The following is an 18,819-nucleotide window of genomic DNA, read 5'->3' as shown; positions in this document are numbered from 1 at the left end:
AAAAGGAAAAACAACAAGTTAATGTTTTAAATCAACACCCATGGTCATTCAAATTCTAGTTTGAACCCTTGGTTTCCTTAGTGGAGTCGTTAGGTTGTAGTACGAGGGCTTCAAAACTTTTGGGAAGGTTTTAAATTCATCTAGATGGGTTTAGGAATCGCCATTATTCAATTAAAGTGTGAATGGATACTGTAGAGGGAAATAATCGCACAGTCATCTAAACCATACACGTGTCCAGGCCGGTTAAGTGGTACTAAGCACAAATCAACATACGAGGTGTTACCCGGCAGAAGGGTAGGCCAAGGTAGAGAATGCCTAGCCTAGCTAGGAGGGTAGCACAAGAATAAACAAGACCTGGTCGAAGAATACCCATAATCTTGATGCATCTATGTAAAGCCTAGAGATCTCGGAGGAGATCTCTCCAGTATAACATATCCATTTCAAAGATCCCCATTCTATTTAAGATCCTGAAAATCAGGGGATTCTCCAAGATCAACTCTCACGAGAATGAGAAGCCCTGATTCAGAGAAAATATCTATGAATAGTACAATATGAATAGACTTAAATATCGTTTCCCCGATTGAGAGTAGAACCAGTTTTATCCATTATTCCTCTATTATTCTAACTTGATCATCGGATAACTTTTTGCAAGTACCACACCCATGCTAGCAAGGGGTGGAAGGAGTGACTTTCAATCTGTGATGTAGAGTCCATCAACACCATTCATTGGAATCTGACCCCACAAATCTGGAACCATTTGTGGGAATCCAATAGCATATTGATTTTAGTCGAAATGATGAAGATCTATTAGATCCATCAAATTCATTGCACCTCCATCTGCGGTAGCAACTGTAGATGTTCACCTCCTGGCGATGTTAAAAATCATAAGGAAGTAGCAAGAAGATATGCAAAAGAAGATGGATGACTTGGATGAATAAAATATAAATCTAAGTCAGCATCTTGAAAATCAATAGCAAGCAAGACAAGATCTGCCACCACGATATCATTAGCCTCCTATAGGAGATGATCATGTCTCAAATACAGAGGGTAGTTCTCAATCGCGAATCCCAACTAGGGAGGAAAAAGCGAAAGCTGCCACTACTACTACTTGAGTGGTGCCCACAGTGGGTCTGACCCGAATGATGATCTGAAAAAAGAAAGAGACGATGAAGGGTATCGATATTGGCACAGTTACAATGCAAGCTTCAGGGGTATTTAGAGGTCCCCATTTACTTTGAAGATCTTAGCTTGAAAGATCTCGAAAAAGTCCATGCCATCGCATTTTACCCCATATTCTAAGATGAAGGACCAATAAAGCATTTATTCCACTTCTAACAAATGCTTATGCTGTAAAAAGGAAATGAGGGTTTGATGTGCAAGCTATTCCCTTCTAGTTTGTAGGAAAATGTGTCGATCTAGTTCCACTAGTTTCCATGAGGATCAATAACTTCTTTTGAGGAGCTTTTCACTGTCTTTGTAACTTGTTACATTGGCAACAAGAAGAGTGGAGAAAATGTGGATGCTCTGCTCAACATGGGAATGCAATCTGGGGAGAAACTTAGAGAGCTCACAAAGAGATTCAAGGAAAAAGTGATAGTCCTAGAAAATTGTACCGAGAGAACGACAGTAGTGGCCTTCAGAAACTCTTTGCCATTTGGCTCAAGGTTATATAGGTATCTTGTGAAGTGGAGACTAGAAACACTAAGTGAGCTATTCAAAAGAGTAAAAAAATACATCAGACTTTGGAATTTATCTGGGAAGGGAAAGGTCATACACACTATGGTGAAGTCCAGTAAGCAGCAATAGAACGGGAAGAGATTGTTCTAACAGGATAGAAAGCAGAGGCTAAGAGACATATTTCTCTATGCCTCCTAGTGAAATTCTACCCTTCTTCGTGAATGAACCATATTTCGAGTGGCAAGCATTTCTTTCTCAAGATCAAATAAAGTAAGACGAGTGATACTACGATTATTACAAGGTACAGGTCCATACACCAACAAGTGCTAGGCCTTGAAAAGATTTCTACAAAGATTGGCAGAGTAGGGCAGACTAAGGGACTTGCTCAAAAGACAGAGAGAAAATCCTCGCCAAGACATAAATCAGAAGCCTAATCAACCACCTGTTGAAGGGAAGGACAGAAGGGCAACAATTATTCATGTTGTCCTAAAATAAGAACCTATAAGGTCAGGCCTGAATAAGACTAACGAGAGAGCCAAAAGGAGGAGAGTAGAGCACCTTGCTCACATCTATACAATAAGAAGTGGGCCCACATAGTAGATGGAACCCTAGGAAAATCAAAATATGGCCTTTACTAAGAAAGGCTTGGTGGGAGTGGCAAAGCCACATTATGATGCTTTTGTTGTAACCCTCCAAGTAGGCACTTTCACTCTCAAGAGGGTGCTAATCGACAACGATAGCGTAATCGACATCTTGTATGCTACCTTTCTGAAGATGGGTCTCAATAGAAGCAAGTTCACCGAAGCAAGAGCTGCTCTAATTGGGTTTGATGGGAGAATGAGCCAATCATGGGGTGAAATAGTCTTGCCTGTGTTGGTTGGACGAATAACTTTGATAACTAAGTTTATGATCGTTGAAGCAAGCTCTCTTTACAATGCCATACTAGGAAGATGGTGGACCTAAGAGATGAAGGTAATACCTTTAGCGTACTACCAGGTCCTAAGGTTCCCAACATTGTAAGGGATGTGGGATATTCGAAGGGATCAAGTAGTAGCCTAGGTTTGCATATTAGGTAAGGAAGAACTTTTCGTGGAAAACACTTAGCAATAGCAGTTACACTGGGAAAAGTTAGTCCGATGAGCCCCCATGCTTGGAGAACGTCCAAATTGTGGATGTAAGGAAAGGAATGCAAATTGGGGTAAGGGCATAACTAGGTCTAGAGAAGTTGGAAGAGTTGGTAGATTGCCTGAGAAAGAACAAATATATTTTCACTTGGTCCATAGAAGAAATGTCGGGGATCAGTCCCAAAGTGATCTACCATCACTTAAACGTTAAGCTAGCTGTTAGGCCAGTAAAGCAAAAGCCAAGAAGATTATCACCTCATTTCAGGTGTTGTACATACTAACCATAATAACCAACAAATAATTGCAAAGTTGAATTTGCTGGAAGAAAAATGAGAAGCAGTGTTGATAAGGTTAGAGAGCTATCAGTAGAAGTTACAGAATTACTTTAATAAAAAAGTACGTCACATGCAATTCAAAAAAGGAGACTTAGTGCTATGCAAAGTGTTCCAGAACACAGAAGAGTAGAATAGTGGAAAACTATGTCCAAATTGGGAAGAACCATACAGAGTAGCAAAAGTAGGCCAGAAGGGAGTCACTACTTAGTGACAATGATCGGTAAATAGTTGCCTAGATCGTAGAATACTGGTAATCTCAAAAAATATTATCAATTAAAGAAAACTCCTTGGGTTGTTGATCGAGGCCTTAGTTTGCCACGAATATAATAGCACTAAAATGAATCTCACTTGGGTCTGAGTTTACGTGGTTCTACTCTACCTTAATTGGTAGGATATTGAGCAGGTCGGGGCCCTACTCTACCATGAGTAATATAACATAGAAATGGGCTCTTTTAAGAGTCAGGTCCTTGCAGCTCTCATTTTCTTTAATTGGTAAAGTGAAGAGTTGGATAACCATGCTCTATCCTGAGTAACAGAGCACAAAGATGGACTCTTTCGAAAGTAAGATCCTCGCAGTTCTCTTTTTCCTTAATTGGTAGAGTGAAGAGTTGGACGGCCAAGCTCTATCCTGAGTGATAGTGAGGTACTATCATCCATAATTAGACTCATTTTAAGAATAATGTGCTGATACAAGTTTTCAGATTTACCAATAAATAACATGTTCTTGAAATAAGATAGATTTCTGGATGACATGGCCACGTTGACTCCAACAACGTGAAATTTTTTGATAAATGAGGTCTTAACCTCAAATTTTATTAAAAAGCACACGATAATGAATCAAAAACTCAAAATTTTCAATTAAGACCAATTTGTGAGTTTTTGGACTCAAGAGTGAATGTATCTAGCTAATGTGTATTTTACACATCAGTGTGAGGATCTCCAAAGATTTGACTAAGGGGATGATCCTTAACTACTGGTGGATTTTCCGGTACGAGAGACGGGGACGACGACGTGGAAGGATAGGAAACACTTCTTCCTCAATGTCATCGAATCTATTTAACATATATACTTTGTTAGTTGATTATCAACTACAACATTTATGGACCTTTGAATAGAATAGGTTTTCTGATTGATGACTCGATAAGGGTGACTATGAATATACTAACATATAGCCTTGCCATTTTTCAAGACAACCTTTCCTAGGTTTTAATGGTCTCTAAAGAATATAACATTTCTACTTAAAGACCTTAAAATATATAATACTGGGAGATAAGTTGTTCCACAAATCATAGATTATCAATCCATCCTATTCTAAGATATACACAAGAAATAGGTATCAGGTAGTATTTATAACCATAGCTCAAATTTTACAATGAAGTATAACTAGCCATTTGTTGTAGAACAGAGCTAATCCTTTCAGCAACTCCATAATGCTAAGGGATCTTTAGAATAGAGAATTTATGTCGGATCCTATGATTATCACAAAATTCAATGAATTGATTATTCTCAAACTCTTCACTATGATCACTTTAGATCTATCCAACAATGGATTTTATTTTTGTTTGAAATTGCTTAATGACATTCATAAATTCATCAAATGTATCCAATTTTTTATTCTAGAATGCAGCCAACAGAATCTGAAGTGGTTATCTACCACGACTAGAAAATTTCTCTCACCTCTTAGAGTTTGAATTCTTGTGGGATCCATAAGATCTATGTGAAGTAATGCTAGAGGATTTGAGGTAGTTAAAGCGTTTATCTTTTTGTGAGTACTACAAATTTATTTACTAATATGATACTTCCCATGGACATTTCTAGCTTTACTACCCAGTTTGGGCAACCCTCTGACTAATGCTTTTTGAAGCACGTTGAGACAAGTTCTTGTAGTAAACATGGTCAAGATGTTGAAGTCACAATTGGACCTCGTCAACTCGAGTCACATTACCCACACACAGAATGATGGTTTTTCTAGTGTCTTCAATAACATAACAATCATTGGATGTGCGAAGACTTCTCATAATCAATTTCCCATTAATATCTGAGATCTCATACACCTTGCGGTTGAAACTCTATCACAAATTTGAGATATGTTGAGGAGGTTATATTTCAAACCATACACATAGAGGACAATTTCAACCTTGGCATCCCCAATTTACTAGCCATGCGACACCCAACAATCTTAGTGATACAACTATCACCAAAGGTGACAAAATCTCCATTAAACTCTACCAAGTGACTAAACTAGCTTTAGTGACTGGTCTTATGTTTGGACTAACTACTATCCAAATATCATTGTGTGAAATTTCTTACCTTAGAAAGGGTGTGAATCACGAGGCATTAGTTATCCCTAGAGTTAACTTTTTAGTTTAAAATAAATTCTTTGGGATGGAGGATTGTTTTTAGAAAAAGAAGGGATTTTCCTATTAAGTTCATATTTCTCTTTCTTTGTTGAGTTTTAAGTAGGAGACCTACTATTTTTAGGTGATCTTGAAGGTGATATCATCTTCGAATTCTTTCCTAGACTTTGATTTCTTCCACTTGATTTGAAAGACTCTTGTATTTTCAGATTTAGAAGAGAAATCAGATCAAATAAGTCCCTCACAATACAGTCCACTATAAAAGATGAAGACTTTATCACTTTCTTAGCCTTAGAGGGCTCATTTTTTTCACAAATAATTCAATTTTCTGTAAAGGAACCTATCCTATCTCATGTACCTTTTTCTATACCACTGGTTTTGGAATACATGGTCTTGTGTTTAAATTTAATACAACCAATATCTCTGTAGAAGTTGCAAGTGATCACTTTCTTAAAGTATTTCTTTAAGAAAGAAAAACATTTAGAAATGGTAACCTCCTTGGGATCTAAAGTGTCTCCAGAAGTGATTATTTTCTTGGAGTACGAAAAAAGTCTCCAAGAACAAATACTATGGGAATAGGAAACAATATAGAATTATAACTATCATAGCCAAGATTTCCCTTATCCCCAAACAGTTTTCATATACCCAAGATCTTTTCATATTTTTCACTACCCTGGGTATAATTATACTCAAGTCTAGCATAGTTATACTCGAATGTTGAGATTTACTGATCAATTCACTTCTCTCTCTCCAACAACTGTTGTGCACTAGAATCTCTTTGAAGGGATGTTTCATGTTTTATAACTCAATCTCTAAGGAGCATTTTTCTACAACTGTTTGTTCTAAGAAATCCATTAATCCCTCTTTTTTGTCTTTTCTTGACCATGCTTCTTAATGAGTACAACATGATTCGCAAACATTTGATCGAAGGCAGATTCAAACTCCAAGACATTTTGATTGCCTTTCTCATTCTTCTAATCAAAAGAGGAGGCTACTTAAGGAAATGATTGATTTACCAATATCTTTTCATCCTTAACTTCATCCACTAAAGGGATGTAGACCATAGTGAATATTATATTGGATCCTGAAGGTGATATAGTCTTCAAAATTTGACGAAGCTTATTTCTGACCTTATAACTCATTTGAGTCATCCAATGTGGCTTTTGCAATCAATTTTTTCCTTACACCTAGATTTTTGAAAATAAATTGTTTTAGGTTTCGAGGGACAAGCTTTGAAAAATGGCCAATGCTTCCATAGTTATAGCTTTTAGTATCATATTTTGACATATAAGGAGATTTACAAATGGGTCACCTTTTGTCATAGAGATACTCATTTTACCGAAACTATGTCATCCTTTCTTCTTACAAACTATCTTTCAATTTGTCCCCATCAAAGTCATGTCCTCAACATCTAGGTCACTCTCACTATTTTCCTCAAGGATATTTTACTACTAATTTGGGAAGAGGAATGAGATGAAATGTGATTTACCTATTTAGAGGTTGGCTTTGAAGTAGAAAAACATGACCATCGTCTACTTCTTTTAGGGAGGACCTTCAAGATAGAGCTCAACTATGGTAAGCAACCCAATGAGTTTGTGACGCCCCCCGAAATACTAACACAAAATCTCATGTTAGATATTGAAGCACAAGGTGGCGCCTCAAAATTTCAGCATGGTCTCTTTTGTTTATCTTAGAATTCTAAGGAGTCCAACCTATTCTACCTGATAAACAAAATCCATAATATCCTTTACATACATACAAAATATAATAATAGCAGAAACCTATATACATCTAATAATGTATGATAGATTAGAGTGCAGAAGCATAAATAAAATACAAGATTATATAAACATTCTTCACTTTAACAAAAATCCTTACACTCAGTACAAGACCTATAATGCTATCTGAACGAATTAACACCTCTAGGGAGGTATAGCCCTAGTACTTACGAGGTAATGGACTTCGATTGTCTATCTGACCTACTAAATAATCTTCACTCATGTTCTACACCTGTCTCGCCAAGCTCTGGATCTGAAATTAAACAATAGAGAAGGAAATGGTGAGTACCAATGGTTTTTTAGTAGGAAAGTAAACAATTTCTGCCAATAACCTCTCCTAACATGAACGAATAACATACTGAATCATTTAAACATATGCAAAGTTTTACAAAAGAAACTACACGTAATTGGTACATATAGCCAGGGATGAGCAACTAAACATTTTAAAACTCACATTACATCCATCAACAGTACTCACTATAACATTTTCTTTTTATACAAATCTAATTGATCAAATGGAAACATTAAACATGCATCTCATTTTTTATATCAAAATAAGGTAATATGTACATAATACACAAGGGTGGAGTTGTGGAATTAGCGAGTTGGGATTCGTGATTGGATCGTTTCCAATTGGAACATGACGTTTTATAATAAAGGACTAGTTCCTGATTTTAGGGCTGGTATTGTTTACCATACTTGTAGAACCATTTATTCGACTCAGACTGGTCGTTTGATGTAATCGTAAGTAATGGGGTCTCTTTTCGATGTGTCAGAACGTTCAACTTGATAAGAATGTAAAATACCATATTTTTCTCCTTTAATATTTAGTCCTTTATACATATTTGGTGCCTAAATGTACTCATTATTCTTTTATTTTCATTTAAGATGCAAATGGAGGTGTTAAGTGCAAAATGAAATTAATTGGACGATTTTGGACAATTTCGACATCACTTCGTAATCTAGGCATAACTCTCGCATACGAATTTCGATTGAGATTATTCAAAATGATATGGAATGTTGAGAAAAAGATCTACAACTTTCATATTTTGAGTTTTGAGAGATACTAGCTGCATCATGGTCAAAATCAGACTTAAAGTTGCTGCATGTATACTATTGACGCGGTTTATTTTTGAAAGTCTCCAAATTTCGTGCACGAAAATTCCAATTGAAAGCACCACTTTTCTAATTATATTATGACTTTATTTTATTCTTAATAATTTTTCCTTAGTTAGTCAGATTTTGATATTGTTATTTTAGGATAAGATTTAGAATATTTTTAAGAGATTTTGTAGGCTTCTAAGAATGAAAAAAAGAACATGTAGAAGAAAAAAAAAAGGGAGAGACTTGAGGAGGATCTCTCTCTCTCTCTCTCTCTCCCTCTCTCTATTATTTTATTTTAATCTTTTCTTTAGGAAAGAAGTGGCTGAAACTTGGGGAACTAGCGGCCATAAGAAGAAGACTTGCTGAATTTTTGTGAACTAGTTGCAAAAAAGAGATAAATTTCTACCATAAGGAAGAGTTGTTGAAATTAATAAGTTGCGAAAATCACCACCAACACATTACAAGCTTCTTTGGTTGTGTTAAAAAGTGTAACCCTTATGACTAGTCTTTTTATTTGTTTCAACCATGATTTTTATTGGATTAAAGATTATTTTGTTGGATTTTTATATTGAAATTTGTTAATTCAATGAGTTAGTAACTTTCAGATTTCTTAATTGATGTTTCCGGATTTGTGATATATAAACACATGAATTAGTGATCTTAATTATGTATGCTGAATTTTCAGTTCGGTTATATTGAAAACTTTGATATTAACTGTCATTGAAGCCATAATTGTATCTCTAATCACCTAATTGATTTGGGGTATGATTTAAAAATGATAAAAACTATGAACAATAGTTGTGATCTGAAAATTGCATGTTCTTTAGCCATGGACTTTTTCATAGGTTTGAGGAGTAAGTTATTGAATCATAATTCCTTTTGATCTTAATGATTTGTTTAAGGAGTTGTAAAGATACGTTGAGTATTAACTTGATTGCTTAATCAAAATAACTAGGTGATGGACTTTTCCAAAATCCTAGGATTTACTAAGAAGGAATTTATAAAATGCATGATCTTTTTAGACTTGCACTTTGATTCAATTCGGATATGTAATTAAGGCATGAAATTTGTTGTCTATGTTGAAGCAATTTGATTAGTCATTTAATGAATTTGATTTTTTTGAATTGTGAGAGAAGATGATGAATTGTAAATATTTATTTCTTTAATTTTAATTTTAATTTTAATTTTTATTATTATTATTATTTTTTAAATCCGAATCGTCACAATTGAAATCCCCTTAAAATTGTGTAATATGTTTGTTTCCAAATTGTTAATTAAAATAACTAAAATTTATTATGACTCTTTAGAATAGGAGTACCTACAATCCCCGCCCAATAACGATACCCTACAAATCACTTTACTACAATCTTCTACAGGGTTAATTGATTACTAAAAATATGGTCTATCAAATGGCACCGCTGCCGGGGATTGCAAAATCCCTATGTTTTAGCGTCATTTAACTTGTTAATATTCTATTTCACTTGTTAAGCTTGCATGTAATATATCTTGTGTTACACTTATTAAAATTTTTGCATGAATCTTTCTTATCATTATGGCGATCACGTTGTGATGTTTTTAGGAAGGGAAGCTTATTATTATTCTTTCAACTCTAACTTGTATATTGTTGTCTTTGCTTTTGGGTTCAGGTCCATGAATGTCCGCAGTTAGAAGAAAGACTCAAGAACTTGCAAAACACTTGGCCTTGCTAAAAGAAGTTGCACATCAACCCCCACCTCACCAAGAGGAGAGGGAAGAGTCAAAAGAGTCAGATAGCTCTTCCTATCCCTTGTTAGACGAGGAAGAAAATATACCTAATTTAAAAGAAGAAAGTAAAGAATAAGAATTACCAATGGCTGAAACCATTAGACAAATGTCTTCTTCAATTGATGGGGGAACCGTACCAACTTGTACTACTTATCCAGAATTATCAATCGGCAAAGTAGCTGAGTTTGAACTAAAGAGTGGGTTTTTACACCATTTGCCTAAATTCCATGGGCTTACTAATGAAGATCCTCATAAGCATCTCAAGGAGTTTCAGTTTGTGTGTTCAAGTATGTGCCCACAGAATGTGGATCTCAACATTTTGAAGCTGAAGTCATTCCCTTTCTCACTTGAAGATAAGGCAAAGATATGGTTGTTTGATCTACCTTCAGGCTATATCAACACATGGGAGAAGTTGATGACTGAGTTTCTAACTAAGTACTTCCCCGCTTCAAGGATTTTTGTCTTGAGAAAGTAAATAACTAGAATTGAGCAAAGGAAGGATGAGGCCTTTTATGCCTACTATGAGAGATTCAAGAGCTTAGTTACGTCATGTCCTTCACATGGGATGAAGGAAGGAAATCTACTTGTAGATACGGGGTTTTCGTCATTACGACGGCCACATCTACGATGAATTGGAGTCGCCACCATTCAAATTATAAGTGGGTGTGAATGGTCACCCGATGCACATTTTTCAAAAAATTACCATTTTTGGCATTAGTGACTCGCAACGGATAGGGAACTAATCGAACCTAGGGATTCGGGTAAGCAGTTCGGTTGGAGAAAAGGGAAGGGGTTAGGCACCCTTTTCTCCCCGCCAAGTGGCGGTAACCTCAACATAATTCGGTCATTTTTGGTTTTAAAGAACATCGGTAAATAAAGTGCCACGTGGAAGTGTTTGTCCCCTCGATAGGGATTCATTTTTGGCTTGATCATAGGGTCATTTCATTAATGGAAATGACCCTTATGAACCTTTAGCCTTGGGTCCACACATCTAAAAAAAAAAAAAAGAGTAGAAAGAGGGTGTCAGAAAAGGGAGAAAGAGAGGATAGAGAGAGAGGGGGTGCTTTGAACCCACCTTGAAGCTCCAAGTTCACTCTTGTTTCTTCACTTCTTCTTCTTCTTCTATGCTTCTTAGATCCTTAGTGAAGTATGAGAGTGAAGTTGTCCTTTTTTAGAAAGTGGTATGAGAGAATAATGGAAAAGAGATGAGTAGAAAAAATATCTTTTTTTTTTGTGTAAGACTTGGTAAAACTTCGTAACCATTTTTGGGATGAGGGGAGGGGTATTTATAGTGTTTGGAGGATGGTTTGAAGGGTATAATGGGGTGAAAGTTTGAAGGGATGGATAATGGCATTTTTTTTAGAGGGGAAAGGTATGAAATTTAAAGTGGAGGTGAGGGTAATTGTGTAATGAATGGAAGTGGATGAGGTTTAGATCCAAATGGGTTGGATCCTACCCAAATCCATTGGGGAATAGTGTTTGGTGAGATGAGATGAGTGATGGAAAATAGGGGTGTAAGGTGTTAGGTGTTTGATTGAGTGTTGGGTTGATGGAAGAGGTAAGGTGAGAGATTTGGAGGGATGGATAGTGTAAGAGGTGGGTATATTGGTTTTTGAGAGGAGAAAGGGGATGATGCCATGTGGCATATGTGATGAAAGAGTGTGGTGAGAAGATTGGTTGATTGGTTGATGGTGGTTGTTTGATTAGAGAGAGAGAAGTATGGGTTGAGGTGATTTTATTGGAGTGTTTTAAGGAAGATGATGGGTAGAGATATGGGTGGTGATGTGGGTAGTTGATGATGTTAGATAATGGTGATGGATTAGGGTATGGGTTTGGTGTGGGTGGTTGATGATGTTAGAGGATGGGGATAGGTTAGGTTAGGGTAGGGTATGGGTTGAGATGATTTTGGAGGGAAGTGATGTGTTAGATGAGTTGTTTAGAGAATGGTGATGGGGGTGGGTGATTAGATGGTGGAGGTGAAAGATGGTGATGACATGTGTCATCTTTTGATGTTGAAGGGTTGATTGGTTGATGTGGGTAATGGATAATGGGTTAAGGTTATGGGTTAGGTAAAGAGTTGGATATGGATAATAGTTAGTGGGCTTTTAGTGTATTGGGCTTGGGTTGAGGAGGATTATGGGTTATCTTGGGTTTGGATAAGGTTTGTTTGTGGGTTGGATTTTTGATGGTGGGTTCACTTTAGGGTTTAGGTGGTGTGGAATTGATTTTGGGTTGAGGGTAAGGTTAGAAATTATTTTTAAGAAAGGAGTGAAGGTTTGTAGGCCTCAAAGGGGCTCAGCATGTTTACGGATCTCGAGGTGGGGCGGCGGGAGGTAGATGAGAGGTAGGTATCCCAAGTCTCCCATTTTTATTTTTTTGGTTTTTTTGAAAATTTGAAAATCATTGATTTGATCAAAAATGCCACGTATTGACGAATTGGGCTTTTTGGGCCCGTTTGAAGGATTTTATCAATTTTTGAATGTAAGTGTGGAGCGGTGATGTTGAACACATGTGGGATGGGTCACAACCTTTCTTGTGGGTCCCTTAGACCATTGGGTGGTCTTAGGGGCATCGATTTAATCAAAACTGTCATCATTTAATGTTTTGGGCCTTAAAGGCCCGTTGGCCTATTTTGTCAGAAAATCGATATTTCGAATGGAGCATGTCAAGTTTTTTGGTGGACCTACTAAACCATTAAGAGGTGTTAGAGGCTTTGATTTGTCAAAAATGTCAAATTTTAATGCTTCAGGCCTTCGAGGCCCGTTAGTCAAATTTATCAGAAAATCACTGTTTTTGGGCCTTTTCGAGTAAGGGCCCGTTCAAATTGGGGTGTCTACAGCTGCCCTTCTTTGCAAAAAATAGACTAAACCCCTATTTGTATGGGCCAGACGATATTTTCTAAAACACGACTTCGCATTACCAATTGATGACTTTTGTATAAAAAATGGTTACTCAAACACAGGATCTGACAAAGTTACCTTATTAATTCCTTGATCTCGATGGCATGGAGCTCGTGTGAGTTCTCGGGTTTGACGAAAGTTGGATGAGCTTTGAAATTGGGATATTTCTCAGTTGTATTTTAGCAATTCGGCATTGAATGCAACTCGAAAGGATTTTGAATTTTCTCTGATTTTTATGATTTTTTATTTTTGATTTATTTATTTGATTTTTTGATTTTTATTTGATTTTTTGATTTTTTAGGTTTTTATTTGATATTTTGATTTTTTAGATTTTTGTTTGATTTTTTCGATTTTTGCTCATTGACTGATCCGTGCTTGAGGTACGGATAGCATTTGGAACGATTTCATCTGTATTTGAAACACGGATAGCATTTCTGACTCCTTCATCCGTGTTGGAGGCACTGTTGCAACCAAATTCCCCTTATCCGTGCTAGTGACACGGATGGCATACTCTTTGTCTTACCCATACTGGTAGCACGGACCAATATGAATTTCAAATGATAAAGCCTTCGCGCCCCTCCATTTTGTCCTTCTTCTTCGCTTTCTTTCGGTTTTTCTTTCTCTCTGGCGACTTTTGACGATTCTTCTCCTTACCTCTTCGTGATTTCGTTGATTTAAATCTTTGGTAGACTGGTTTGGTTAGGTTTAACCTAGACAGCTTCATCGAGATACGTGATCATAGGATTTTTGCATTGTTGATTGATCATGTGGCGACATGCAGATGGGTAGAGAGCGGAGGAGCCGAGTAGCGAGACATTCTTCTGACGAGGAGGAGGAGGCGAGGCCCCGGACCCGGACCCGCTTTGCCTTGGGGTCCGGTGTGGCGACGGAGTATGGCTGGCCGAGACAGCCTTTATGGAGGCCTGATTCAGCTTCAGTGGCCGGTTCTTCGTCTGGTAACAGGGCAGATGAAGCCAGTTCCTCTCATAGTGGTCCGGCTGAGGACCTATCGAGTAGCAGTGGTGGTAGAGGTCGACGTGGTAGCCGCGGCCAGGCAGATAGGGCCGTAGGTGCTGGCAGAGTGGGCCATGAGGCCCCCAGGGTCGAGATTCCTACGGAGGAGAGCGAGAGGGTTCCAGACACTTCTCTTCTTCGTGGATTGGGGAGACATGTTTCTATGCTGGTCCGCTTAGATATCCCTACCCCTTATCCTTCAGCTAGCTTCCGAGGGAGGTGGAGCGTATTTCTTTCTACTACTACCCTGTTCTCGGATGATATCAGGACGTAGTTTGCTACAGTAGGTTTTGGCGCATTCCTGCAGATTCTGGCATTGAGAGCAGATCGCCCTTTGTTCTTAGCTATGGTGGAGAGATGGTTCCCAGCTACTCATTCTTTTCATATGCCAAAGGTTGAGATAGGCATCAGGCCTTCCAATTTGGTTGCTATTACCGGCATTGCGATGGATGGAGAGCCTCTTCCTTTGACTATGCTATCTGTCTAGGAGGTAGGCGAGCTGTTGGGCCTTACCAGAGTCCCTGCCTCCATGGTGGGGAAGCAGGGTCGTATCAGCACCGAGGTTTTGATGGGGCTCCTGCTGATAGTGGGAGAGGATGGGGTCCCTCAAACCTACAGAGAGAGATCAGCCCGATTCGGAGACAGAGATTTTGATATCATCTTCCGCATTTGCTTCCTTCTCCTTATCGATAGTTGCTTCTTTTAGGAGGATGATTCATCAGTTTCTACCACCTTCCTTTCAGTCATGCATGACATCGACCACATCGACGATTTTGACGGGGGAGTTTGATTTATGGGACCATTCTCGCCGGTCTGGATCGAGTAGTTGAGGGCATCACTGCGCCTCGTGGAGCTGGGATCTCCACTCGCTATTTCTGGAAGTTTATTGAGGTAGATAGATCTTAATCTTGTTCCTCCTCCATTTTCTTTTTGACATTTCGTTCACTGTCTGATATTTTACGCTTTTTCTTCCAGATTTTTGTTCATGTATACTTTCCTTTTTACCTGCCTACCCGTCGTCATCCTGACGAGGGTTATCCATTGGGTGTATTCTGGGCTACCAGAGATGCCGGGCTATCAGGAGCAGGCCTAGGAGTACTCGGGCCCATATTGAAAGGTGTCGTTTCCGAGACGTGAGTATTCAAACCCTTTCTTTTCATTCAACTCTGGAACTACCTGTATTTGTTGTTTGACTCTCTTTTTTGCAAATCTTTTTGGTTACGCTTCGAGACCTCCCCCGCACTGTCAGCGGGAGGCAGGAGGTGAGGAACGCCTATCGGCGTAACGCCAGGAGACAGCGCTACCCCTTCTTTATCGGAGAGCAGAGGTACACATTTTACCTAGGGGAGCGCCTGTTCTTCCAGCACGACGGGAGTTTTCGTATTCCCGTTGCTCCACCTGAGCCCATCTTGGGGGTTATGAAGATAGAGGATTATCTCGCTCCAGAGATGGGCGTAGATGCGACTGGACTGGTGAGGGCTGAAGATTACCAGGCATGGTTCCGAGAGGCGTCTATTGGATGCATCATGCCTGCAGTTACTGCCAGAGCTGGGATTACAGAGATCGGAGGGGTACTGCTACAGGAGCATGTCGTTACGGTACGTACTCTATAATTACCTTCTTTCTTTTTAGAATTTTTTATCTTTTACCATTCTCACTTGGTCAATTTTCTCAATTTCAGGCTGATGATCTTCGTCGTCTCCGAGAGGGCTACGATGTGATTGAGGCCCAAGCAGCGAGGGCAGTGGAGATGGAGAATAGGTGAAGGGCCTCTAGGGCGGAGGTGGAGGAGTAGGCTGCTCGGCTCAAGTAGCAGGAGGCTCATATTGAGGCCCAGGCAGCTCGTATCCAGGGGCTAGAGCTGGAGGCAGCCTTGCGGGAGTCTCGTTTCCAGGCTAAGATGGTATGTCGTTATTTGTTTCTTTTTCTCTTTCCTATGTAGATCGTAGCATATTTTTCACCCGTTCTGATTGATTTTTTCGTGATTTTCTCAGGATTACTATCGATGCTGAGACGGAATGAGCACCTCTGCGCGTGCTCCGACACCTCTTAGGGTAAGCATTTCCATTTTGGTTGTTCATTTCTTTACATATGCTGTATATATCACTGCCTATATTTTGATATGCTTGTTTCTTTATTTTCAGGCCTCCCCCTCCACTGGCCCTTCTGTCCTTGGCACTGATCTCGCAGGTACCACCGAGCAAGATGCTGCCTTGGACGCTGAGTTTTTCTTCACGAATTCGGAGAGACGGCTGCGGATACATGGTCTACCTTCTTCCGGGGTGCCTGGCTCGGGTGCAGTGGCTGGATCTTGCTCTGGAGCGATCCCAGGGACTCAGAGTGCCCGGGATGATGCTCCCCCTTCGATCTGATTACTGATGTGCCTTGTAAAAACAAAGACGTTTTATGTTAGTCTTTAGAAATTGTATGTAAACACTTTAAACTTTTACATGTGTACATTTATGTTCATTATTCCTTGCATTTGTTGTCCCATCATGATTACATGTGCAATGGATTCGAACTTCTTGGGTGTGATATCGATCATCGGGGCTTTTGAGCCCTTTTGAGTGTTGGTGAGCTTACGGGTGGTTAAAGGGTGCGATTAGGGTCCCAAGGACCCTTCGAGTGTGCCTTTTGAGTGGTGTGAGTCATTTGGATCCACGGTGAATGAGGTGGCCCCTGGAGATTTGTTTTGGCCCAATATGGTTTTGGCGAGTTCCTACGTGCCCGATACGTATATTGAGAGTTTTGAATGCCTTTATCAAGCACGTAGGAACTTCTATCATCCTTTTTGTGATTTTAAGATATCGAGCCCTGAGATAATCGTTAGGTATTCCAGAATCATCAAAATTTCAAATGGCTCAGGCCTTAAGGCTTAAAATGTTCTGGTCCGTGTTACCAACACGGATTGGTTTCTCTAACTTTCATCCGTGCCAGGAGCACGGATAGGTTATTTCCTCTTTTATCCGTGCTTTAAGCACGGATGAGTTACATGTTCGTTTCATCCTTGCTTCCAACACGAATAAGCTAAACTTTATTCTATCCGTGTTTTGGACACGGATAAGTTGACATCTGTCCTTATCTGTGTTTCAAACACGGACCAGTATGATTTACTCTCTCTTTTAAGTCTGTTTCAACTCATTTTGCCCTAACATTCGATTTTTCACTTCCCTTTTTCATTTCTGGCCGATTTTTACTCTTTTTCTCCCTCAAAGCTTCTTCTCAAGCTCCATGGAGATGCCCTTTACTCATTCCAACTTGAAAACGTATGGCATTGTTGATTCTTTCTTGATTAGTTGGATAGATGGCATGGATAATGATGATAGAGCCCAATGGTGTTTGAACAAGTTGGGGTTCATTCCTTCTTTGCCCAAGGTTCCATTGCAATGGAGCTTTATTGAGGCAATGTTGGGGTATTGGATCCCTGAGCTTAATCTCTTTCAGTTCGGGGTGCATGAAATGACTCCCACCATCGAAGAGTTTGAAGTGTTGTTGGGACTTGAGATATCGGGCCCTGTTGTGATTCCATCACTACGCGATGGATTTTGAAGTGAGGCTTCCGACTTCTTGGGGATAAACCGCAAATTCTTGAAGATTTCGGATGGTGGATCAGTTTTGAAGACAATGTCCAAGTCCTTCTTGATTGAACGCCTCACGGATCCCTCGAAGCCATTGATTCATTTTAATGCTCTCACTTTGATGGTGGTGAGTCAACTTCTGTTTTTGAGTGGCGGCGACATCATGGACCTTTCTCTTATTCCCGTGATTCAGCAAGTCCGGGAGGGACACCGGTTGGCACCGATGCTTTTGAGCGAGATGTTTCAATCCCTTACGACTTGTTCTTCTGGTCATGATCATATTTTCCGAGGATGTACTCCCCTCCTACAGGTATATTCAAAACTTAGCTTAGATTTAAATCTAAACTTGAATTCACTAGTTTCCAAAGTTTAGAATGCTCCTGTTGTTGAAGCTTTGGTTCATGGATCATCTGGCTTCGACTGAACTCGTTAGTCGTCCATTTTATGTTAACGCCGACCTCGTACTCATGATGTCGAGGCGAGTTGCTCCCTTTATCTCGGGTGGCAAAGAAGAATGGTATTCTTTTATCGGTAACCTGGATGATGAAGAAGTGAGATGGGTTGGTGCCTTCCAACCTCGAGGGTCTCCCATGATAGCATTTGATGGTGCCCGTTTTCTCGTTTTGGTTGGTCTTCATGGGGCAACACATTATATACCACTTTGGGTTCTTCGTCAATTTGGTTATGATCAGGGTGTGCTCATCCCCGAGAATTTTAATGAGTTGGTCGGTCCTTTGTCGACTGCCCTTTTGAGTAGACTCGTTAAAGAATGGGGTCAAGTTGAGGTTCTGAGTCGGCCCATCTTTGCAGCGTACCTGTTCCCGGCATACCTTTATTGGATTCTAGAGCTCATTTCTGGGAGACCATCAGTATCGATAGTTCCCCGAACACGCCCTGGCGCTTCGTCCTTCTTTGATTATCGAGATGGAGTTGAAGAGTCTCAAACTGATCATCATCAAATTCAGGCCATTTGGCTCAAATTCGAGAAGAATATGCAGAAAGAGATCGCTTGGCTGACTTCTGCCCTTGCCTAGTCTGGATCTAGTGATGGTGGTGAAGTGGCTAGGCTTCGAACTGAAGTTGCTGAGTTGAGAGATCGGCTTGCCCAGTGTTATCACTTTGAGGACTTTACAGCATATTTGGTAAGCTGCAATGCTTCTGATGCCGAGAAAGTGATGATGAGTCAAG

General features: G+C 39.4%; 1 protein-coding gene across 1 annotated transcript; it reads left to right on the top strand.

Moving 5' to 3' along the window:
- The first annotated feature begins 2,301 nt into the window (after nucleotides 1–2,301).
- Nucleotides 2,302–2,640, top strand: LOC147401594 (uncharacterized). Its single transcript, XM_086444416.1, has one exon. The coding sequence runs from the start codon at nucleotides 2,302–2,304 to the stop codon at nucleotides 2,638–2,640; it is 339 nt and encodes a 112-aa protein (XP_086300542.1).
- Nucleotides 2,641–18,819: the final 16,179 nt, after the last annotated feature.

The sequence above is a fragment of the Akebia trifoliata genome, chromosome 5 (genome assembly GCF_017979445.1).
Source record: "Akebia trifoliata isolate Shusen 1 chromosome 5, ASM1797944v1, whole genome shotgun sequence".
Taxonomy (NCBI): Eukaryota; Viridiplantae; Streptophyta; class Magnoliopsida; order Ranunculales; family Lardizabalaceae; genus Akebia; species Akebia trifoliata.
The sequence above is the reverse complement of the archived record's forward strand: the minus strand, read 5'-3'. Positions and strand labels throughout refer to the sequence as shown.